Genomic DNA, 25,177 nt, shown 5'->3' with positions numbered 1-25,177 from the left:
CACCAGTTGCTCTTCAAAAACCTTATCAAAGGTCACTATGAGTTGGAACCAACTCAATGGAACTTAATAACAACAAAATTTTGGTGAATAGTGATTAGTGTTTTATAGCTTATGAGTGGTCATCTAAGATACAACTATTGCTCTCTTCATGTCAAGAGCAAAGAAGAGTGAATAAAATAAGACTCAAAGAAACAATTAGTCCAAAAGAATATGGACTACATGATCCACTGCCTCCACTAGCCAGAGACCAGAAGAACTAGGCTCTGAATCACAACAGAAGGTCCAGGACAAAGTGGGAGAAAAATATAAAATCAAATTGAAAATCATAAAAAATACCAGACTTAATAGTCTGATAGATACTAGTGGAGCTCCTGAGACTGTAGTCTTTGCATATGCCTCAAACTTGAAACTGACCCCATTCTTGAAGCTCACCCTTCAGCCTAAAAAGTGAACAATTACACTCATGTAGGAAGCGCCCCTCAGAACAATCAATCATATGAAAGGGCAGCATTGTCTAAAAACAAAGCTCAGAAGGAAGGAAGGGGCAGGAAAGATGGGTGAATGGAAATGGGGAAGGGAAAAATTAGAAAGAATGCTGTTACACTGAAGGGTTTTTCAACTAATGAAAAAAAAAAAAATATATATATATTACTGATTCAAAATGTAATAAAATGTTCAAAAAAACTGTTTAAAATAAGGTGAGGTCACTTGCCTATGGGCAGTGTTACAAGCAGAGATGATATTTTAACTCTTTGCCCTACATGTTCTTCTTCTCTTTCTTGCTTATTAAATTCCTACTTGTTTTTGAAAACATGGTTTATATATCTGATAATTCTATCATGATTTCCTCCTTTTGTATTTCCAAAGGTAAACCTATAAGAGGATGGTGGTGGTGGCTGTGTGCCGTGGAGTCAGTTCTGACTCATAGTGACCCTGTACAGGGTTTCCGGGGCTGTAAATCTTTACCGGAGCAGAAAGCCTCATCTTTCTCCCGTAGAACAGCTGGTAGTTTCGAACTGCTGACCTTGCGGTTTGCAGCCCGATTCCTAACCACTATACTACCAGAGCTCCTTTATAAGAGGATACATTTTTAAATATTGCTACTGGGGTTCCAGTTGCATGCATTTTTGTGGTTGCTGTTGTTAATCACTATCAACTTGATTTTGACTCAGCTGCCCTGTAGAGTTCCTGAGAAGTGGCTGCTGAGTTTAATTCAAACAAAATGTTTAAACATGTCTTTGCAATCAGTCCAGAGCTACAGACAAGTTATCTCAATAATGCATGTGTCTTCCCTGAATATGTGTTATGTGTCTGTGTGTTCATGATATTTACTATGTTGTGTGTGACTGTGTATGTATAAAAATTATAATACACATGTCTTATTCTCATTAGGGTCTCTTCAAAAAGGACTCTTCTTGTGCCATGGGGGGGGGGATTTTGAGGTTAGGACTCTTATCAAATTAAAAAAAAAAAAAATTGAAGTGAACATTTTTCCAAATCACAGAAACTTTGCAGTCAGTTTATAGAAATGCTGTTGTTGTTAGGAGCAGTTGAGTCAAATGAGACTCATAGAAACCCTATGCATAACAGAATGAAACACTGCCCAGTCCAGTACAATCCTCACAATCATTGTTAAGGTTGAATCCACTGCTGATGTCACTGTGCCAACCCATCTCATTGGGGGTCTTTCTCTCCTTCGGTGACCTTCCACTTTACCTAGCATGATATATTTCTCCAGGGACTGGTTCTTCCAGACAATATGTCTGAAGTATGAGAGACAAAGTCATGCCATCTTGGCCTTCAAGGATCCTTCTGGTTGTATTTCTTTCAACACAGATTTGTTTGTTCTTATATCAGTCCAAGGTATTTTCAATATTCTTCTCTAACACCATAACTAAAATGCATCAATTCTTTTAAGGTCTCCTTATTCATTGTCCAACTTTCATATGCATATGAGGCAATTGAAATTACAATGGCTTCAGTCAGGTGCACTTTAGTTCTCAAACTGAAGTGTTTGCTCTTGAATAATTTAAATAGGTCTGTGCATCAGATTTGCCTAAAGCAATACATCATTTGATTTCTTGATTGCTGCTTCCAAGAATGTTGATGGTGGATTCAAGCAAAATGAAGTTTTCACAACCTCAATCTTTTTTCCGTTTATCATGATGTTATTTATTGGTCCAGTAGTGAGGATTACTGTTGTCTTTATATTGAAGTGCAAGTCATATCGAACACTGTGGTCTTTGATCTTCATCAGTAATTATTTTTAAATTTCTTCACTTTCAGCAAGCAAGGTTGTATCATTTGCATATCACAGGTTGTTAATGAGTCTTCCTCCAATACTGATGCCACATTTTTCAACACATATTCCAGCTTCTCAGATTAGGTGCTGAGCATACAACCCTGGTGTATACCTTTCTTGATTTTAAACCATTCAGTGTCCTCTCGTTCTGTTTGAACAACTGCCTCTTGGTCTATGTACAAGTTCCTCATGAGAACAATTAAGTGTTCCAGAATACTGATTCCCTGCAATGTGGTCCATATATTGTCATGATTCATACAGAAACATTGTCCCACATAAAACAACAAGTTTTAGAAGGCACAAGCATTTTAAGAAAGGTTAGGAAGACGTCAGAGATCAAGCAAGAGATGGAAGACCATCAACCTCCATGTATGAAGAAACTGGCTGAAGTCTACAAACTGGTAGGAGAAGATTGTAGATTTACTACGGAAGCAATAGCTGCTGAAACTGGTATTTCACATGGTTCAAGCATTTTCAATTTTACATGAATACCTTGGTTTGAGCAAGTTTTTGGCTGCATGTGTGTGAAAGCATTGTGCAATGATCAGACACTTAAAAGAAGATGCTATAAAGCAAATCTTAACTAGAAATGAGTCTGTAGTTACCAATATGATCCTAAGAACAAGATTCAATCAAAATAGTGGCTTCCAACGGGATCTGTACTAGTTAAATTCAAGGCAGAGATGTCAGCTCAGAAGTTTACAGTGACTGTTTTTGGAAATTCTTAAGGAATAATCTTGATAAGATTTTCCTGGAGGACACAGGAGGATCATAGGGGCTTATTAGAAAGGAAGTTTTAAGGTAATTGAAATCTGCATTAATGAGAAAAAGGCCAAGAAAATTGCTCCAACAAATAGTTTTCTATCAAAACAATTATCCTGCATGTTCTTTGAGTGTAGCAAGGACTATCCTATGAGAATTTTGTTGGGAAGCATTACTGCATCTACCCTCCAGCCCTGATCTTGCTCCTTCAGATTTATCTTTGTTCCCCAAAGTTAAAGAACATTTAAAAGAAAAAAGAATTGAATCCTTCAAGAGTAACAAAACTGCTGTTTTGTTGTGGTGTAAATTGAAGCATGCAGAATTCTTTAGGGAAGGATTAGAAAAATGGAAACTACCTTTAGAAATCTCTAGTTTCTTATTTTTATAATTCTATGATCTTGTAATACTTTTTGCCTTGTTTTCATATATGTCTGCGACAAAGCCTAATACATTATTCTCTATCCATCTTTTGCTGAGCTCCTTGAGAGCAAAAAGTATGCCAAAGGCATTTCTGTAAGTACAGCACCTAGAAGGGTATCAACATACATTTGTCTACTAAATGAACAAACTCGAGAAGACAGCCTCCAGAGAATATCTGAAAGCTGCATGGCATTGCCTTACTACCCAAGGCTGGTAGTGTAAATCTGTTCAGAGCCAATTTAAGAAGTTGACAGATATCAAGAAACTCTGGCCCTTCTACCATTCCCTAGTGGCTTTGTAGCTGGAGAAAAGGAAGCCCTATATTTAATTGGTTCATAGATCTGTCTTTCATGTTGTACCTCCCTTCCCGTCCCTATTTAAATACACACATGAAGTTGTTATTTACTGTGATTCACTGAATGGAGGAGAAACTTGTTTAAGATATATCACATTTTACAAGTGTATAGGTCAGGCTTATGAATGTATAGTTAGTATCAGAAAATCTTAGCAAGAATGTCAACCTCTGATTGTATTTATAGTGTGGACTGTCTCTGGCCCCTGAACAAGGGAAATAGACAATTCTAAAGGCATTTGTGTGGACAGTGGTCTGATGAGAAATGTGCCAGTTCTGAGTTGACAGTCTGTACCTGGATTTGGGCAACTCTCCGTCATCTTTCCTCCATCTTACTGTAGGCACTGGGTCACCTCGGGCCTCACATTTAAATTCTGCACTGTCATCCACAGTCACTGCCAAGTTACTAGGCCTCTTCACAAATGATGGTCTCTCTAAAATTAGAAAGAGTCAATTCACCAACAAATGAAGGAACTGAAAAACATTCTGGATGTTCAGTATGAGTAGATTTCTTATTTCTAAAAGCCCCTCCCCCTTGGTTTAGTATTACTTCCAGTTCTTTAGTATTTCATCTCAGTCTACTTTCTTATTTCTCTCCTCTGCCATTCCTAAAGATATTAGTTTACATTCTAAAAATGGTTGCTTCTTTCTTTCTGATATGAAGATACAAAATGATTATAAAATATGTTTTTAAGTAAACAGATTAAATTGTACTTACCTAAAACAGTTAGCTCTGCCACTTCACTCTCACGTTCCCCAACCATGTTGGTACCAACACATACATATTTGCCAGCATCACTCTTACGGGTGTAAGTAATCATGAGCTTTCCTCCTCGGATCTTAAAAAAAAAAAAAAATTCACATGAAAACTATTAACATTGCTTTAGATATGTTTAATGACGGAGGTTTTCATAAGTGATGTCTACTTTCCAAACATAGAACAAAAATCGAAATTTAATTATGTCAAAAAGTAGATGTGCAGCATTTGCTATATTTACAGACAACAAATTGAAACTGAATTCTCAAGGCATAATAATGGAGGTAAAACATTTTTCCATTACCTATGCTATTGCTGTTAGGGGCCGTCAAGTCAGTTCCGATCCATAGTGCCCTGTATAGGGTTTCTGAGGAGCAGCTGGTGAGCTTGAACTGCCAACTTTGCAGTTCAAACGGCTTTGCAGTCTGGCGCATTAACCCACAGCACCACACCAGGACTCCTTGTAAATTATTATATGCTTTATAACTATACCTTTTTGTTTTCAAGTCACTCAATTTTTTCATAGTATTTAAATAAAAACACACATAAAATTTATGAATAACTTGGAGAGAAAGTGATAAAAGAAAAAGGACAACTCTTAATACCATATGACTATAATTAATATATAAATATATGTTATGTGTAGATGTCTTCAGAGAAGCATGTTCTAGTATTATAAGAAATGGGAATGAAAATGTCTCCAGGTACTTAATTTGACAGATTTGGTTTTAAAAAATGTTATTTTAATTGCCAAACCCAGGAGAACATGCTATTTCCTGGAGAAAAGAGAAAAAAGAAATGGTATTTCTGCTTCCCAAGCAGTTTCTTGAAAGCATAGGAGGCACAGACGGACCAGATCCCAATAAATCACCTGGAAAGTCTCACATTAGGGTTCACCTTGAACATTTAATTAATTGAAAGAGCATTACTTACAAATGAAAGCAGATACCTAATACGATAAATAGGCTGTAGTTAACCAGGAATTCAGATTAGGATATGGAAATTGGACTATTTTTACTTAATTTACTATGCTTTAAATTGGCAAGTTGAGTTCAATTATTCATGTATGCCATTAATGCTCTGAATCCTAGAAAGATTTTGTTAGGAACTATGTCCAGAATATTTAGTTATGGTGGTTTGACCTCATAATTATTCTGTTTAGTGTACCAATTAAACAAACACACACACACAGAGGAAGCATGAACAGAAGCACACAATGAAGCTAAGCAAACACTCTGGAGTTTTTTGAAGCTATCCCTTTGTCTGGTGGGAGTCATATTGTTTTGGAATGCCTAAATTGCTTCATTTCAATTCAGGCATGCAAACTACATAATGTGACCACGTATTTTTTAGAACTTAATATTTTAACTCAGTAGCTTTATAAATAAATGAATCTTGATGCTCTGGGTACTAAATACCTACTCTGAACACTACCCCAAGGATGTTTCTCTGCATTTTTCATTATTCTTCACACATAGAACAGCACCTGCACATATTAGGCACTGAAAAGATTTTTATTGAATGCAAAATACTGTTAGAGACAAAGTCTAGACAGTTAACCAATATGAATCCTGTCTACAAAGTTTCTAACAGTTATAAGATGCATTATCAGTAGTTTTATTTTTTTTTCCATCATTAAATTTTCAAACGGAATAATATAGAGAGAAATGTCACACAAAATAATCTTCAAAAGTTAACTACTGTCAATCTTTTATATACATTCTTTCAACTATCTCTTGAACATACATATGCAGTAAATGTATGTATACACATATATTCAAACACAGGGTCATTGTGCTGCTAACTACAAGATGAAACCCACCAATCACTCTTCAGAAATCCTATACACTGTCAGTATGAGTGGGAAGTGACTCAATGGTACTTTAATAACAACAATATCTATATACATCTAAAAAGAAATATACATATGAACATAGACAATTTTACAAAAGTAGAATCATCTGACACACGTTCTTCTATAATCTACATTTTAACCTCAATAATACAATGAAGACAATTTATATAAATCTTCAGTATCAATTTAAATGAAGGCTTAGTATTGCATTTATTATATGGATTTTTCACATTTTAAATTTGCCTGCTGATAAATAGTTAGGCTATCTCACCTTCCCTCTTATAAACAGTACAGGAATCAGTACCCTTTTGCAAATCAACATATGCAATTATCAGTTTATAAGATTCAGGATGGAATCCTTATATGAAAAGTAGATCTAATTTTAATGTTACTGATTCATAATACTCACTCCTTTATGGTTTATATAGTGCTTTTGCATGATATATCATTAAAATTTTGGTCTTTATCATAATACTGCAGTGTGACTGTTAGAGGAAATGTTATAATAACCTCATTTTTCACTTAATAGACCAGTAGTTCAGAATAGTATAACCTCCCCTCCCATGTCTTTTCCACTATGCCCATCATCACCATGTGTTTTAATTATGCTTTTAAATGTCAGTTTTCCTCCCTGACTTTGACCTCTGAGGCAGGGAAGCATATCTAATGCCTCTTTCTAGCCCCAGGACCTATCACAATGCCTAGTAAATAGCAACATTTTTTTGTGGAACTGAAGTGACTTTTGCAATACCACATAGCAAGTTGGAATCAGGCTAAGATTATAGGTAACATACATATCTTTACCTATTTGAAAAATACAAATGAAAATAAATTAATAGCCCAAAGCCCTGCTATCATAATTGCTGAATAATAAACTTAAAATTTTCAGAATGATTTGAGTATCATGAAATCAAGATCTTTCTAAGAAGATCCATTGTAACATTTATTATAACTTATTTTGAAATACTCATGTAAGCATTCCAAAGATTTAGAGGAATGAAAACCAACCCAGGAAAGAGGATAGTGAGAGTTCTGTTTCTGAGATGGAAGTTAAGTGATCTGAGATGCAGTCCAAGGTCTGTCTTATTGTTATTGTTGTTGTTAGGTGCCATTGAGTCAGTACCAATTCATAGACACACTATGCACAACAGAGTGAAACACTGCCCAGTCCTGGGCCAACCACACAATTGTTGCTCCACGGATGCTGCCACTTTGTCAATCTATCTCACTGGGGGTCTTCCTCTTTTTACTGACCCTCCACTTTACAAACATAATATCCGTCTCCAGTGACTGGTCCCTCCTGACAATATGTCCGAAGTATGAGAGACAAAGCTTGGCCATCCTGGCCTCCAAGGAGTACTCTGGCTGCATTTCTTCCAACACAGATCTGTTTGTTCTTTTGGCAGCCCATGGCACTTTCAATATTCTCCTCCAACACCACAAATCAAATGCATAATTATTCTACGATCTCCTTTATTCACTGTCCAGCTTTAGCATGTGTATGAGGTTATTGAAATTACCATGGTTTGGGTCAGGCGCACCTTAGTCCTCAAGCTGACATCTTTGCTCTTCAACACTTTAAAAAGGGCTTGTGCAATTTGCCTAATGCAATACGTCATTTAATCTCTTGACTGCTGCTTCCTTGAGTGTTGATAGTTGATCCAAGAAGAATGAAGTCCTTGACAACTTCAATATTTTCTCCATTGATAAGAATGTAGTTTATTGGTCCAGTGGTGAGGATTTTTGTTTTCTTGACATTGAGATGCAATCCATACTGAAGGCTCTTTGATCTTCATCAGTAAGTATTTTAAGGCCTCTTCACTTTCAGCAATCAAGATTGTATCATCTGCATATTGCAGGTTGTTAATGAGTCTTCCTCCAATCCTGATGCCACATTTTTCTTCATATAACCCAGTTTCTCAGATTATTTGTTCAGCATACAGGTTGAATAAGTATGGTGAAAGAATACAACCCTACCACACACCTTTCTTAATTTTAAACCATTCAGTTTTCCATATTCTATTCGAACATCTGCCTCTTAGTCCATATACAGATTCCTCATGAGTACAACTAAGTGTTCTGGGAATACTCATACTTGGCAATGTTGTCCATAACTTGTCAAGAAACACACAATCAAAGGCCTTTGCATAGTCAATAAAGCACAGATTAACATCTTTATGGTATTTTCTGCTTTCAGCTAAGATCCATTGAACATCAGCAATGATATTCCAAAAAGAGCTCTTATTGGTGCTATAATTTTGTAAAAGACATTGAACATCCTTCTAAATTTCAGATTCTGAAGTTGAATGTGCTTGCATATTTATGATAATCAGTTTAATTCTGAAGGTGTTACAAAATAATGGATTAAAATGGTAGCAAAAAAAAGAGGAAATAAGCAAATACTTTAAAATTAGTTTTGTTCTAAAAGTCAATGAATGCTATCTATATACAATAAAAAAATTTAGGCTTTAAGAATAATTTTTAGACATTCAAACATGTAAAAGAATAGAAGTCAAAGGATGATAAAAAATTAAATGACTTTTAACAGTTAAGATTTATTTTTGCAGCAATGGTAGCATAGGGTACTAATTCACTTTTACAAATCTTAAATAGTTGCATAAACTTACATAAACCTTACGTTTTAAATTAACTTGCTTCTGCACACGTGTGGTACCAATTAACATTCTATATTACAGCCCAATGCTGGTATATTTTGAAAGAATCCATATCAATGGAGAAGGGGAACTTAGTTAACAAGAGTTATGAGAAGACAGCAAGGAGATTCTCAGACACAGAAAAATTCCAATCTTGTGTTAGGTGGAAGGAAACAATAGCTGAGAGGTGACTCAGAATTCCAAATTAGCTAAAACATTTTAATGAGTTTGTAGTACATACACAATTACTGTCGCTGTCAAGTTAGTTTTGACTCATAGCCACTCTGTATGGGGCCTCCAAGGAGTGGGTGGTGAGCTTGAACACTGACCTTGCAGTCCAGTGCATTAACCCACAGCACCATACCAGGACTCCACAGTAACTGTAGTCTCAAGTATACATTATCATTCTTGGTTCAATCTTACAAATAACATAATTTAATCTGTTTTGAAGTTCAATATAAACAGAAAATCTGTTTTACTCTTTAAAAATTTTTATTTTATAACTGTCTTTGTGAAATCATACCTTGATTGTAAAGTAAAATTAACCACCAGGCATTGTATAGTCTTTTCTCTATTCTTTAATAAGTACAAAAAATTCATGGATCACTTTGACAAATATATCTACAATATGGCAAATGTTTCTCAGTGAGTCAAATACCTTGAGAAGTTTTATTTCATACCATAATGTTACTAGAAGCCTACATTTCACAGTGGGAAAAAATGTAAGTGTTTCTGCTCCCCTGAAGATTTAACACCTCAGAACCACTATATAGCGTTGCCATGCATTGGACTGACTTGACAGTCCTTAACAACCATAACAACAGTTCCTAGCAGTTTGTGTAGATGTAATTTTTTTACTGATACAAAATTAAAATTAAAATTTAGGTCTGAAAATAGAACTATTCAAACTATATAGCATAGTTTTTCATGTAAAAATGTATTCTTTTCTGGTAACAACAGCAACATTATTAATCATCTCAGGCTAAATAAGGCCAATTAAATCATACCTTTTCTTTATTCCCACTGAACGTACTCATTACCAATATAACCTATGTCAAAAAAAACCCTCAAAATTAAAATCTGAAGATTTAAAAAAACAGCACAAATTTCTAAATCCCAAATAAATTTTGAAATTGGTCAAAAGTAAACCTGTAGAGCTAAAGTGAATAGAGAACAATACTGTTAACTGATGGCACATGGAGGGGATTATAATCATTGTAATGAAACAAGGTGTACGATTTGTTGAATGTAAAACTCATGATCTGCCCTGTAAACTTTCCCTCAATCCACAATAAAACCTTAAAAAAAAAAAAAAGTAATCTGTACACATAGAAATACAAGAGGGAATGGGCCCTGGAGTCAGACTGCCCATAACTCTATATGTGTAACTTTGGTGGCAAGGTATTAATTCTTCTGTAGTAGTAGGTGATGGTAGTGGTTATGTGCTGTGGAGTTGGTTGAGACTCCTAGGGACCCTGTATAGGGTTTCCAAGGTTGTAAATCTTTATGAGAGCAGAAAATCTCATCTTTCTCTTTCAGAACAGCTGGCAGATTAAAACTTCTGACCTTGTGGTTAGCAGCTCAACTGGTAGGCCACTATGCTACAAGAACTTCATTCTGTTGTTAACGTTGTATTTAAGTGCTTTTCAGTTTGTTCCAGCTCATTGTGACCCTGTATAAAATTCCCAAAGAGCAGCTGGTGAGTTTGAACTGCTGACGTTATTGTTAAAACCGATCTTGCAGTCCAATGCTTTATCCCATAGCATCAGGTTAAATTTGTTACTGTCAAGTAGATTCTGACTCATGGAGCCCTTTTAGGGCACAGTAGAAACGTTCCATTGGATTTCCAAGACTGTAATCTTTATGGAAACAAACTGACAGATCTTTCTTCCACAGAGCAGCTTGTTGGTTACAACCACCAATCTTTTGGTTAGCAACCAAAGGCTTAGCTACTGTACCACCAAAGTTCATTGTTATGAGAGTTATACAAGAAAAGAAAAAAAAAAAAAAAGCATTTAAAGAAATCTTCCACATCATTATAATAATTACTTATTATACTTACACATTTAATAACTGAAAAGCCAGTTGTCTAATAAATTTATAAACTTTTTATTACAATTAATTACTAACACAATTCCATCTGGTTTTATCAAGAATATATTCATTGTATCAACAAGGCAAAACCGTAGAAGCAAATACTGCTTTGGCTAAACATGTTTTGATTGTTTTACCCAAAACCGTGATCTTCAATGGGAACATTGTTCCTCTCTCTCCCAGGGGACATCTGGCAATGTCTGGAGACATTGTTAGTCGTCATAATTCAGAGAAGGAAAGGAGGATGCCATTGGCATCTACTTAATAGAGTCCAAGGATGTTACTAAACAGCCTGCATTACACAGAGCAGTCTCCACAACAAAGAATTATTCAACCCTAAACCAACAGAGCAGAGGTTGAAAACCTTGTTCTAAAAACCCAGTTCTGAGCCCATGGATAGGGACATAGCCACAGAGGACTAGAGCAGAGAGTGAAGCATCCAGCTGATATGTAGTGAGGGGAGATGCACAAAAACGCCCATACTTGTAGATAGTACCCACTTGACCTGGCTTCAATGGCTGGATGATCAGAACTCGACTAGAAGAAGAAAGAAAAGGGAAAAAAAAGTGTAATCTGCTACAATTCAATGAGCTTGAGCTATACTTACGGATGTAGTAGGTTAAAAGAGGGAATGAATCTTTACAGCAAGGATCATTCCCACCCCCTTGGTACACAGGGTTGACAGGGATGGGCAACTTAGATATTGTCTACACAAAGTGTATGTGGGGGTGGGGGTACAAAGGCTAGAAGTGATTAGCTTACAAGTTTTCAAGACGGAGCCTAGCTTCAGAGGATGTGGAAGAAAGTAGAATCTCCACTGAGTAGTTTCCAACCTGTCTGGACTGGGCTGGTGAAAGGAGATAGGGATAAGACTGGTTCAATATTGAATAATTGTTATTGGGACTGATTGTGAATGTTACAAATGTAAAGGTAGACGTTTTGTAACAAAGGAGGGGAGTAGTTGATCTTGCAGTCCAGGAGTGGAGGACCCTGTGACCATCAAGGGAGAAGAACGGAGTGTGGGATCCTATGCAAAGAAGCAGTGACACCAGAGATGGAGGTAGAAATGATGACGTGGAGAGAGGGAGCTTTGGGAACTATAGACTCAGGGAAGGAGAGGGGCTGTGTGCTGATGGCCAGGGGCAGGCTTGCGGGGTGTACCTTTTGGTTGTTTGAATGGTTATATATTTCTGAGTGCTTCAGTGTACATTCAAAAAAAAAAGAGGGAATGGAAGCAAATACTGTTGAATGATGCCTGAAGGGGATTGTAATCATTGCAATAAAATGAAATACAATAGGATGCATGTAAATCTGGTGATCTCCATGTAAACTATCACTCAGTTTACAATAAACACTTAAAAAAAAAAAAAAAAAACAGTTCTGGCCTAAAGATAAATGCTGGATTAAATTGGCAAAAGAAAGAGAGATTAGAATGAGATAGTATACTCACACAAATACGTTGCTTATTTTATTTGGGAAAAAAAAAAACCTGCTGAAACTTCCTAGACTAATATAAAGTGCCAGATAAATTGCCATTCTAATGTAAAACAATTTCATTACAAAATACAACATTCCATTCTGTATTCACAACCAGTACTGGCTAAGGATCCCAAAGTAGATGTTACAACTAAAAGGAATAATCTAAAAGACTAAGCAAACCTTATAAAACCTGGGACAAATTTATTTTCCTCATAAATGATAGAGACAGATATTGACAAAAATGAAAGAAGTAACAACAAGGTCTAAAGTCTAAAGGAGAAACAAAGACAATGGAAGAAAGCAATGCTTTTTAATTTCTATAAATTCTGATCAATATTGGTATAATGTCTATGGCAGAATTGAAATTGAGCTAACTAAAAACCATATTCTATTTATTCTCTGTGATCACAAATGAGCAAATCATAGGGAACTGTTATTTTCAATAAACAAAAGAACAGAAACACAAACAAACATCTGCACTATAACCTGACCAAATACGGCATGCCAGCTTTTAGGAAATACCTAATATTAACAATTATCACTTTAATGTTGCATCATTAAAAAAAAAAAAATTGTAAAGGGTAACTTTATATTTTCTAAGCCACTTTGTCTCCTTGTAAACTAAAAATTGGCATTTTTTTCTCTCTACATAGAAAGGAAATATGTCTAACACATACAGAACACTACAAATGTGAAAATAGCACTATTTAAAACAAGCTAAGAAATATTTCCTGGCAGGTCTCTTCTTGCATCTGGATTTGACAGCCAAATTGTAAACCTATCAAAAACGAGTTTGTATAATGAACAGACACAATGTTAAACACTGAACTGCAGCAGCACAACTTCAATTAACATAATCCTGGTAGTGGAGAAGCAGAACATTTTAAGCTTTCAGACAATATGCTGGCATTTAGCCTATGTAAAAAATCCAAGGAAGAGGTCCTCCTTTCTCAATACCATATACCTTCCTAGTCTACAGTGGTAACCACATTAGAAACCCACATTTCCATAAGCTCTAGACAGTGCTTGGAGGGGGACTTGGCTATATACATACTTGATGAAAAGCAAACAAAAAAAGGTCCCAGTGGTCTTGCTCATTTTGGAGAAGGAGACAGAAGATTGGAGAAGAGAGGAAGGTGGTGAAGAATATTAAACGATCAAATATATTTTAACTTTATGTTTTCATTTGGAACAATCTCAGATTTAAAAAATATATATTTTAGTGACATTAAGATATTTAAAAAAAAAAAAAAAACCCTCATGTTATTTGATATATAGAATCCTAACATTTCAGTCATTTCCTAATTTACAGTGGAGTTCTGGTGTGGCGCTGTGGGTTAATGTGCCAGACTGCAAAGTTGTTTGAACTGCAAGGTCGGTGGTTCAAGTATACCAGTTGCTCCTTGGAAACTCTATACAGGGTCGCTATGGGTCGGAACCAGCACCACGGCACTTAACAACAACAAACAACCTACATGATTATAGAAGTCCTGGTGTGGTGCTGTGGTTTAATGCGCTGGACAGCAAAGTTCGTCTGAACCGCAAGGTCGGTGGTTCAAGCTCCCCAGCCGCTCCTCAGAAACCCTATAACAAGTTCACTACAGGTCAGAGTTGACTCAACGGCACTTACCACAACAATATAGATGATTATATTCCCTAGAAGTAAGTCTCCTCTTAATTATTAAAGATACAAACAGTAGGACACTATTTTATACAGTGCCTTCATCTCCTACAATGCACTGTTTACCATGTAACAAACAATACAGAAAAATGATGTATAAGATAAAATCATGTTTTGAACAAGATGAGGGGAACCATTTTACATATCTGGTTAGAATGAAAAATCTACCATCAGTTCTTTTATTTCCAGAATACAAGACGAAGCACTTCTTATTATCTTGAATACATAGAAAACTGCTTCCTTTAAAAAGTAAGATTTTTTTTTGTCAGGTTATGGTTACTTTATGGAGTATACAGGTTACCCTGTAATCAGTGCTCAAAATCAGTAATAAAGATGAACTTAAAATGAACTCCTTGGTATGTCTTCATTTTCTACCCTAAAGCAAGTCAGATGATTTTAGTATCTATTACATAGGAATTTTTTTTCGGGCCACATCCCCACAATGTTATCCATACACCTCTCGGTTAACAAACTAAACCAACTGGGGCTAATTAACTAGTTTGGCTACACAAAATCTTTTCTGCTTTTAATTACATTAACCTAATGTGACTTGAATTCAACAGACCAAAAACAAAGCCACTAATTACATTAAGGGCTTCAAAGATGATTTCAAACTGCTAACCACCAAACTGTCATAAAATTGATCTCATTTCCTTTAATAGATTTTGCATCCAAAATCTATTCTTAAATAGTGCTTTACTTGAAGCACTATTTAAGAATACATCTTAAACAAGGAATTAAAAGTGAAGTGATTTAAAATGCTAAAAGAGAAATATATTTGAAATAATGTATAGAAGACAAGTATATAAAAATCATAACAATGGGAAGTTGTGTATTACTTTAGTTTTTTACAGTTTTCTGAAAGATGAAAGACTCAGAAACATCCATGGATAGTTAGTATTAAGGGCTTGATAAGCAAAGTTAACTTGAAAAGTGATTTAATTTTAAGCACCTGGGTTTAGAAATTATTATTTTTTTTCTAAGAAAGAATTCCTTGCCACTGAATCAATTTTATACTATTTTGCAAAGGAAATGAGATGAGAGGTTTTGAATTATAATTTAGCTTATTGTCCCTTAAACAGTTCATTACTAATTCTCCTTGGGCAAACATGTCTTCACAGCAATGCTGACAATTCTGCCTGGATCTTTGACCTACAGCCCAGATAGCAAGCTGCTATGAACTAGAAGAGAAAGTCTGGTGTGAGTTTAAGGCTTTCTTAATGTCAAAGAGTTGCAGGTAACCCAGATGGTCAGCCATAGCCCCCAGATATCCTCCTTGGTGAAATAAGCAACAGAACAGTTATAGATAGTCCCTCAGAATGCCTTTCAACAGAATCATGTGAAGAAGAATCACTACAATAACAGTTTTTATTGCTATAAAATTCCGTGTTAATTCAACATGAACACAAATAATAATTATACCTCAAAAACAAGGAATCCATATCTACTATTGTTATTGTTTTTAAGTGTCATGATGTCTGTTCTGATTTATGGTGACCCTGTATAGGGTTGCTAAGGGACACCTGATGGGTCTGAACAGACCTTGTGGTTCGCAGTCCAGTGCTGATCCTACTATGTTATACCAGGAGTCCTACAGATTACCATCTAATAGTTTTCTACGTATAGGAAGAAAGGAGTCCTGGTTTGGTGCTGTGGGTTAATGCACCAGACTGTAAAGCCGTTTGAACTGCAAGGTCAGCGGTTCAAACTCATCAAACGTTATACAGGGTTGCTATGGGTCAGAACTGACTCAAAGGCACCTCACAACAACAACATAGGGAGAAAACTCAAGAAAATCTAATTTATTCTATTTATCCAATCTTATGTGACAAAAATAATGTTCTTAAAATGGCATCATTACCCCTGAATAATTATTTCACATTTAAGTATGTACAAAAAATTAATTTCATATTGATATAAACAAGAAATCAGTATCAGTCAAATTACAGTCCTTCCTGGCTAACAAATAGTATTTATCTATCCCTGATCTTCTTAAGGGAGTCCTGGTGTTGCGCTGTGGGCTAACAGAAGATTGGTCAGACTGCTGATAGAAGAAAGGTCAGACTGCAAAGCCATTTGAACTGCAAGGTTGGTGGTTCAAGCTCACCAGCTGCTCCTTGGAAACCCTATACAGGGTTGCTGAGGGTCGGAATCAACTCGATGGCACTTAACTTCTTAAAAGAGCCCTAGTGTGGCGCTGGACAGCAAGGTTGGCTTGAACCATGTCAGAGGCTCAAGTTCACCAGCCACTCCTTAGAAACCTTATACAGGGTCACTATGAGTGATGAAATAACAATAACTCTTCTTAAAAGGGGCTCGTGTAGTGTAGTGTAGTGTAGTGTAGTGGTTACAAATAGGGCTGCTAAACTCAAGTCAGCAGTTTGAAATTACCTGCTGTTCCGTGGAGAATGAGGCTTTCTGCTCCATAAAAATTTATAGCCTCAGAACTGAAAGGCGGGGGAGGGGATACTATGATTGGAACTGACTCCATGGCACATAATGCACTGGACTGCAAGGTCGGTTTGAGCTGCAAGGTCCAATCTGACTCTACATCATTTAACAAAAACTCTTCTTATAGGAGGTCTGGTAGCTTAATGTATTACAACTGGGCTGTTAACCAGAAGGTTAATAGTTCAAATCTACCAGTCGATTTGTGGGAAAAAGATGAGGTTTTCTGCTCCCATAAAGATTTTCAGCCACAAATAGTAATGCATGCTCAATTTTGGAACAACAAGGGTCTGGAGTACAGGAATTGAAGCATAGTTTGAAGAGGGGAAATAATACTAAGATGTTTGACTGTCTTATGAATATTGGTTTCCCTTGTCTACTATTGTAAAATAGACAGACAGTTGAGTGGGATAGAAAGGAATGTCAGGAAACATGATTACAGAAAGCTTGTAAGCCCGTCTTCAGCCTATAACTGACTGGAACACCTAAAATGAGTTCTAGGACTTGCCCAGGGAAATAGGCTTCTTGTGGAACTTTTGCAGAGTACAGGACCTTAGGTAGAATCCTGAACCCCCTCTGGTACCTTCTGAGGTGGGTCATTCCCACTAGAAAGGACAAACAAGACAGCCTGGAACAGCTAGAGCAATAGAAGATACACCTTCTAAGAAAGATCAGCAGGAAAAATCCAAAACAAAAATGGAAGTTTGATTGGCTACTACAGGAAAAAGGAAGTTATTCACTGGGGAGCCATCAAGACAAGCAACCAAGTTCCTTCAGGACAAACCCCCCTCTAAGATTGAAACTCAAAGGGAACACATGAGCAGGCATGTAAGCTTGCTGGTGACCATGTTGGTCTACTAGTGAGTGGAAGAGGGGGAAAGGCAGCATGAAGAAATGGGCTGAGTTCAACCACGTTACATAGACTCCCATTGATGTGAAGATGAGAGAGAGAAGAGGCAAGGCTGGTTGGTCTGAAGTGTGGTGAGACCTGGGGACTCCTGAGCCCATGGAAAAGGACATAGCCACAGAGGGCTAGAGCTGAGAGTGAAGCATCCAGCTGATATAAAGTGAGGGGAGATACACAAGAACACCCAAACTTGTAGTAGCTCAAAATACCAACTGAGAGGGAAGGAGTCTTCACATCAAGTATCAATCCCATCCCCTCTGTATACAGAGTTGACAGGGACAGGCAACTTAGACATTGGCTACCTAAAATGAGGAGGTGATAAAGGCAAGAAGTGACTGACTTACAAGTTTTCAAGATGGTGTTTAGTTTAAGAGTGTGTGGGGGAAGATAGAGTCCCTACTGAATAGTTTTCATCTTGTCTAGATGGGTTTGTTGAAAAAAAAAAAAAAAGGATAAGATTCTTACAATTCAATAGTAATTGTTATCATGACTAATTGCAACTTTCACAATTGTAAAGGTATAAGTTTTGTAACAAAAGGGGGGAGTAGATAATCATACAGTCCAGAAACAGAGGACCCTAGGACCATCAAGGAATAAGAGCACAAGTAGAAAACGAGACCTATCAAGGGAAGCAGCGACACCAGAGATGAAGCCATGAAGACAGGGAGCAGCTGAGGACTCGGGACTCATGGAAAGAGAGGGTCTGAGTGCTGAAGGCCAGGATGCAGGCTTGCAGAATGTGTCCTTTGGTTGTTTAAATTATTATATATTCCTGAGAAAAAGAGGGGCTGGAAGGAAGCCAATACTATTGAATGATGATGCAGAGAAAAGATGTAATCACTTCATTGCAATGGTTGTGTAAAGCCAATAATGTTCTCCCATGTAAATTATCACTCAGTCCACAATAAAAAACTAAAAAAGAAAAAGAAATAAGATTTGCAACCTCAGAAACCTTATACAAGTGTCGCTATGAATCAGAACAGACTCCACAACACTTAACCGCCACCGCCACTCTTATCCTTAAAAGACTTCTGATGTGTACTATTAAGACAAGCACCAGACTGCAAACCATAAGGTTGGTAGTTCAAACCCACAAGCCGCTTCTTGGAAACCCTGTACAGGGTGGACTATGAACCTACCCGAACAAACTTGATAGCACTTAGCGACAACAACTCTTATTTAAAGTAGCTCTCGTAGTGTATTGGGTTAGAGTTGGGCTACTATCCCAAAGTTAAGTCAGTAGTTTGAATCTTCCATCCACTCTGTCGGAGAAACATGACTTTTTTTTGCTCTTGTGAAGATTTACATTCTTGGAAACCCTCTAGCACGTCACTATGAGTCGGAACCAACTCAACGGCATTTAAAAACAACAACATAGTAAAAGTGATTTTTCTCTTTACTCTGTTGTTAGGTGTTGTGCAGTCAAGTCAATTTGACTCGTTGTTGTTGTTAAGTGCCGTTGAGTCGGTTCCAACTCATAGCCATCCTGTATAGGATTTCCTAGGAACAGCTGGTGAGCTTGAACAGCCGACCTTGCAGTTCAAATGGCTTTGTAGTCTGGCGCATTAACCCACAGCGCCACACCAGTACTCCATAGCGACCCTATGTACAACAATGAAACACTGCCTGGTCCTGAAACATCTTCACAATTGTTACGTTTAGCCCACTGCTACTGCCACTGTATCATTCCATCTCCTTGGGGGTCCATTTCAATTACTTTAAAAGAGTACACCTAAATCTTACTAATTAATTTCCTAGTTCATTTTTACGCAAGTCAATTTTACAGTCTATTTAAACAAAGTATAAATAATGTGTGTGTGATTTGCACAAAAGATACAACAAAAGGATGCTTGGCTAAGTACATATTGATTAAAAAATATATAAACATGTCATATTGAAAGCAAACAAATGACCATTCTAAATTGTTCCTGGTGACATTAAAACGAACAGCATTCATTACAAGGCTGAAACCTATAACTTGTTGCAGAACTTTCAATTATTCTCTTAGAAGTGGAACTGAGGAGCAAAATAGGCAATTAGATTTTCTCCACTGGCATCCCATATTTGCCAAGGCTACATGCATACAACAGAACATAGTCCAATTTCATTTGTTTGCTGGTACACTTTACAATACCATTTAAAAACCAACATGAATTCAGCCAAGAGTTTAAACACACTCGATCAACAGAGAGATGCAACAAGAGACTCATGCAGAAAAAACAATTATCCCAGTGGGAACACGTGGCACTCGACATAGTTTGGTGAGCTGCCAGCTGAGAACACAGGCCTGGGAGAGTTTCTGCCTAAAACTATGGCAGCTGCATTTCCCTGTTATTTCCATTTCTCCTCCTGAACTTGTCATTCTTCTTCACAGCAATTTATAAATAGGTAGTTGGCTATTTGCTGCTGCAGAAATACACCTATGATAATATAATTTGTAGACTTTATCAGGAAGAACTGAACTACTAATTATAGGTAAGTGGAAGCAACCCTGTAGAGAGGCAAAGTTAAAGGGAGTTGGCAATTTTCTTTGTGAGGGCATAAATTAATAATTTTCTATATATCTAGTTTATATTACCAGAGGCCCTTTTAATGAATCCTAATTTTCACAAAGGGTAATGGGAAGAAGAAACACAGCCTTTTAAAAAGTATCCTACTACTTTCCTTGCCTAAGTGTGGCTCAGACCAATAAGAAGATTTGGGTTTGGCGTTTTTTGTTTTTTGTTTTTTTTTTCCTTGGATACCCATTTTTCTTAAACCAGTCAGAGCAAGCTAGCCAAATGCAATCAACCAAAAAGGCCTCTCTAAATTACAGTGTTCCAAAGTAGGGACGGGTAACTGCTGAGTGCTGGTGAAATGGAGAGCAGATGGAACAGGGAAAGCTTTTTACATTCCCCAGGTGTCTGGTTCCCAAGTCATTAAGACCAGAACCCAGAAGTGAATCCTGTAAAAAGGAGGCAATATAAAGAGTGGTTTGGGGCTAAAATAGCCTTAGTTAGCTATCTCCTAAAAGTAAGAAGGTAATGGATTTTTACCTCTATGAAAATTCTAGCTAGATTACATGGTAGTATTCAGTATGCATATGAAAAATTAATTTAGCTCATACCTATTAAAGTTAATGTATTATTTCCTTCACAGGTCTCATGAAATAACGTCTTGCTGTTTTAAAGGTAAAAACAGTGTTATAGGCAATTTTCACTTTCACACAAAAACAGGTTTTTATCACTACATCCAACCAGCTGGCTATAATTCTGAATTTACATACAGTCACTGCTAGGACAGCCTGAAATAAAAATCTATGGAGGAATTATGACTATATTCCAGGAATAAAAATGACAAATGTTCATAGCATTTGAGGCAAGAAAAGCTCATTTTCAGATACTTGGCTCTTTCAAGTTACAAGTACACCAGCTGAAAATACTTTTCAAACAGTAAATCCCTTTTTCCTCTCCATGGGTTCTTATGCTTATTTCTTGTCTATAGTTTTGGTTCAGTGTGAGAATTTCCCTCACCACCAAAAGCCAGGCTAAAATAATGCCTTTTCCAAAGACCATTTGTTACTTTCAAAATTCAAATTCACTTATGCTTGGAAAAAGGCATACAACCAAGATAAAGTCAAATCAAGATTGGGTATACCAGGGATACTTAGAGGTCAGAAATGAAAAATACCCAGTTTTGTTTTACTGAAACATGTTTATAACTTCCATATATTATATATATACCATCTAGTCAATTCTGATTTATAGTAACCTTGTAGTAGAACAGACTAGAACTGCCCTTAGAACAGAGTTGCTATGAGTTGGAACCAAGTGGATGGCACTTAGCAACAATAATCTTTACAGAAGCAGACTGCCACATCCTTTTCCTGCAGAGGAGCTGGTGGCTTTATACCATTAACCTTTCAATTAACAGCAGAACACTTTAACCATTGCTCCCACATGGCTCCTTATATATGTGCACACATACATATACAAGGTGACTTCCAATAGTTCATGGAAAAATTCCATTGTCTTTAAATTCCATTTTTCTATGAACTTTTAAAATGTCCCTTGTATAAAGAAATAATACCTTTGATTGTGGAGTGGTGTTCCATGGAATTGGATGTGACTCATTGGGGTCTTTTATAGGATTTCCAAGGCTGTAAATCTTTGTTGTTTTTGTTAAATTCCTTCGAGTCTGTTCTGAGTCATAGCGACCCTGTATAAAAATTTTGAGGAACAGTTGGTAGGTTTGAATTGCCAACCTTGTCGAAAGCCTCATCTTTCTCCCTTGGAGTGACTGGTAGTTTCGAACTATTGGCCTTGTGGTTACAATCCAGCTCATAATCCAAAAATCCTCACCACTGGACCAATAAACAACATTCTTATCAATGGAGAAAGGATTGAAGTTGTCAAGGACTTCATTCTTCTTGGATCAACTATCAACACTCGCGGAAGTAGCAGTCAAGAGATCAGACGACGTATTGCACTGGGCAAATCTGCTGCACAGGAACTTTTTAAAGTATTGAAGAGCAGAGATGTCAGCTTGAGGACTAGGGTGTGCCTGACCCAGGCCATTGTGTTTTCAATAGCCTCATATGGATGCGAAAGCTGGACAGTGAATAAAGAGGATCGTAGAAGAATTGATGCCTTTGAGTTGTGGTGTTGGAGGAGAATACTGAGGGTGCCATGGACTGCCAAAAGAACCAATAGATCTGTTTTGGAAGAAGTGCAGCCAGAGTGCTCCTTGGAGGCCAGGATGGCTAAGCTTCGTCTCTCCTACTTTGGACATGTAGTCCGGAGGAAACAATCGTTGGAGAAGGATGTCATGCTGGGTAGGGTGGAGGGTCAGAGAAAAAGAGGAAGACCTCCAACGAGATGGATCGGCCAGGTGGCATCATTGATGGACTCGGGGGTGGCAGCGGTGGTGAGGTTGGCCCAGGATCGAGCATTGTTTCGTTCTGCTGTGCATGGGGTCGCTATGAGTCGGTTCCGACTCGATGGCACCTGACAACAACAACAAGAGTTCCTACTAAAAGTCAATAAAATTATTAACATTCCCAAAATTGATGCATTTTAATAATGCTGCTGGCGAAGAATATAGAACGTTACCACGTTGTGCCAGAATAATAAACTAATTTGTCTGGGATGAAGTGAAGATGGTGAGACTTTGCCTCATGTACATTGCCATGTTGTCAGGACAAACCAGTCCCTGTTAAAGTGGGCGTTCTATGAAAAAGATGAAGACTTTCAACAAGATGCATTGAAAGGCAGCAGCAGCAATGCACTCCTACATAATTAACAAATGAGAGGATGGTACAGGACAGGGCTGGGCAATTCTTTTTCTCTACTATACATAGGGGTCAGTATGAATGGGAACCATTCGACAGTTACGAATCAGGCTGCGAACCACAAGGTCAGCAGTTCAAAACTACCAGCTGCTCCATGGGAGAAAGATGAGGCTTTCTGCTCCCATAAAGATTTACAGCTTCAGAAACCCTGTTCAGGGTCACTATGGGTCAGAACCGACTCGATGGCACTTAACAACAACAACAACAAAATAGCTTCAGAATTCCTGGGTGGTGCAAACAAACACTCTCAACTGCTAACCAAAAGGTTGGAAATCCTGGCTATTTCTGACAAATTAGTCATTGATAAACTATGAAGTTATCAATGGCACACATGGGGGTGACCATGAGTCAGCATCAACTAGATGGGAAATGGTTTTAAAATAGTTTCAAATAGAAATTGTAAATGTCCTGGAGGGAAAAAAAAAAAAAAAAAAAAGGTTTGGTAACACCTTCTGACTCCTGTGACTTCACAAGCAGGAAAGCAAATCAAACTCATTAGTAAAGTATCTACAGGCCCTCAGTACCTCAACCCTGTCCTTGAGGTAATGATACAAAGCTCTTAAGACTGCTGATAAATGCCCAAAGGGCACTCATTTGGCTATGTTGTTATATGCCGTGGATTGGTTCCAACTCATAGAGAACCTGTACAGGGTTTCCGAGGCTATAAATCTTCAGAGGAGCAGAAAGCCTCATTTTTCTCCTGCAGAACAGCTGGTAGTTTCGAACTGCTGACCTTGCGGTTCGCAGCCCAATTAGTAACTGCTACACTACCAAAGCTCTTAGTTAAAAGGCACTCAAGCTATAGTTCTGTGGGTCAGCAAACCTAGTTTCCTAATTAGTGTCTGGAAGACCCCTACTTCACAAACTTGTTTTCAGTCTGAAGGCACTCAGCTTTACTTGCTCTGTAGGCCAGGAAACCCATTGCTTTGTCTTGTGCCTCTGGGGCTCATAATTCTGTGGCTGAAGCTCCTCTACCACTAATTTTGGTGCTACAGCTTTCTGTCCCTAGATCAAGGAAGTTCAAACCACAGGGGTCTCAAGGTCCAAAGGATATGTTTCACTCCTGGATCTTCTTCCTTGATGGTAGAGAAATACCCTGTTTCTACTTCTGAAATGGTTTAATTTATACTTGTTGTAGTTCCAAGTTTTCATAATCACAATGACTCCTGGTAACAATCCCTCTCAACTGAATCATATAATCCTATCAGCATCTTTTCCTGCTTTATCTTACCCAGACCCATCAGGAAAAAGTTGTTTGGTACGAGTTACCAAGATTATGGCTAGAAGAGGCATGTTAAATAATTCATAGCACCATCTATCATGATCCCATTTTTTGGAATTTTAATCCAAAGGAGACAAAGGAGAGTAAGCAGAAACTTGAAAGTGATAAGCTAACTGACTATTCAAAAGTCAGGCTCATCAGTCCAGGATCAGAAATTTAATATCCATTTCTTATCACTCTATTTTACTAACTATAAGAATATACCACAATCTAGCTCAGTTATTTGGTAATGCTATATCTTAGTTCACAAGCCCCTTTACCCTCCAATATACTACATATATTAAACAAATGAAAATATATTCTTCCAAGGGGGAAATAGAATAATTTACACATGTGAGGACGAGAATGGGTTACATTAAGCATCAGAATTATCTACACCTATGTCTCAGAATTTCATGAAAACTCACAGACAAGCAGGAAATAAAAATAAATTCATCCTGCCCACTTATATTTCTATAGTTAGCTATGAAAATAAAACAAACTTAAACAGAAAATGATTTTTCTAAAGAGTATATAACAATCATTTAGAATGTTATTTGTTTGGGACATTCATTCTTTGTCATAATCCATTGGTTTCTTAGGCCAGGACAAAAACCAAGCAAAACAAAAACATACTGAATATAAATGTAATGCAAATAGAATAGTATTAAGGGCCTAGATGTTTTGGATTCTTCCTAATGCTAGATCTAAACCATAATGTTTGAACACTAAATTTAAATTCTGAATTCCATGAATCCTAGCTTGTTCCCATATAAATCTAACTGAGAGGTGTTGGCATTAAATGATAGTAAAAGTTTTGGTGGAAGGGATGTCAGTGCGAAGACCAAGAAGCAGGAGAAATCCAAAAAGGCTTCT

The 25,177-nt window shown here is 37.2% G+C and overlaps 1 protein-coding gene across 3 annotated transcripts in view; it reads right to left on the bottom strand.

The window, feature by feature from the left end:
• ROBO1 (roundabout, axon guidance receptor, homolog 1 (Drosophila)) overlaps positions 1 to 25,177 on the bottom strand; it is a 1,434,915-nt gene that overhangs the window by 187,493 nt on the left and 1,222,245 nt on the right. For all 3 annotated transcript variants that reach the window (XM_006866438.1, XM_006866439.1, XM_006866440.1), the window contains 2 exons: positions 4,555 to 4,675; positions 4,132 to 4,270 (listed from right to left, as the gene is read on the bottom strand). In XM_006866438.1, coding sequence (XP_006866500.1) covers positions 4,132 to 4,270; positions 4,555 to 4,675 — 260 coding nt within the window. The remainder of the gene's footprint in view (positions 1 to 4,131; positions 4,271 to 4,554; positions 4,676 to 25,177) is intronic.

This window comes from Chrysochloris asiatica, unplaced genomic scaffold (assembly GCF_000296735.1).
Source record: "Chrysochloris asiatica unplaced genomic scaffold, ChrAsi1.0 scaffold00091, whole genome shotgun sequence".
Classification (NCBI taxonomy): domain Eukaryota; kingdom Metazoa; phylum Chordata; class Mammalia; order Afrosoricida; family Chrysochloridae; genus Chrysochloris; species Chrysochloris asiatica.
The sequence above is the reverse complement of the archived record's forward strand: the minus strand, read 5'-3'. Positions and strand labels throughout refer to the sequence as shown.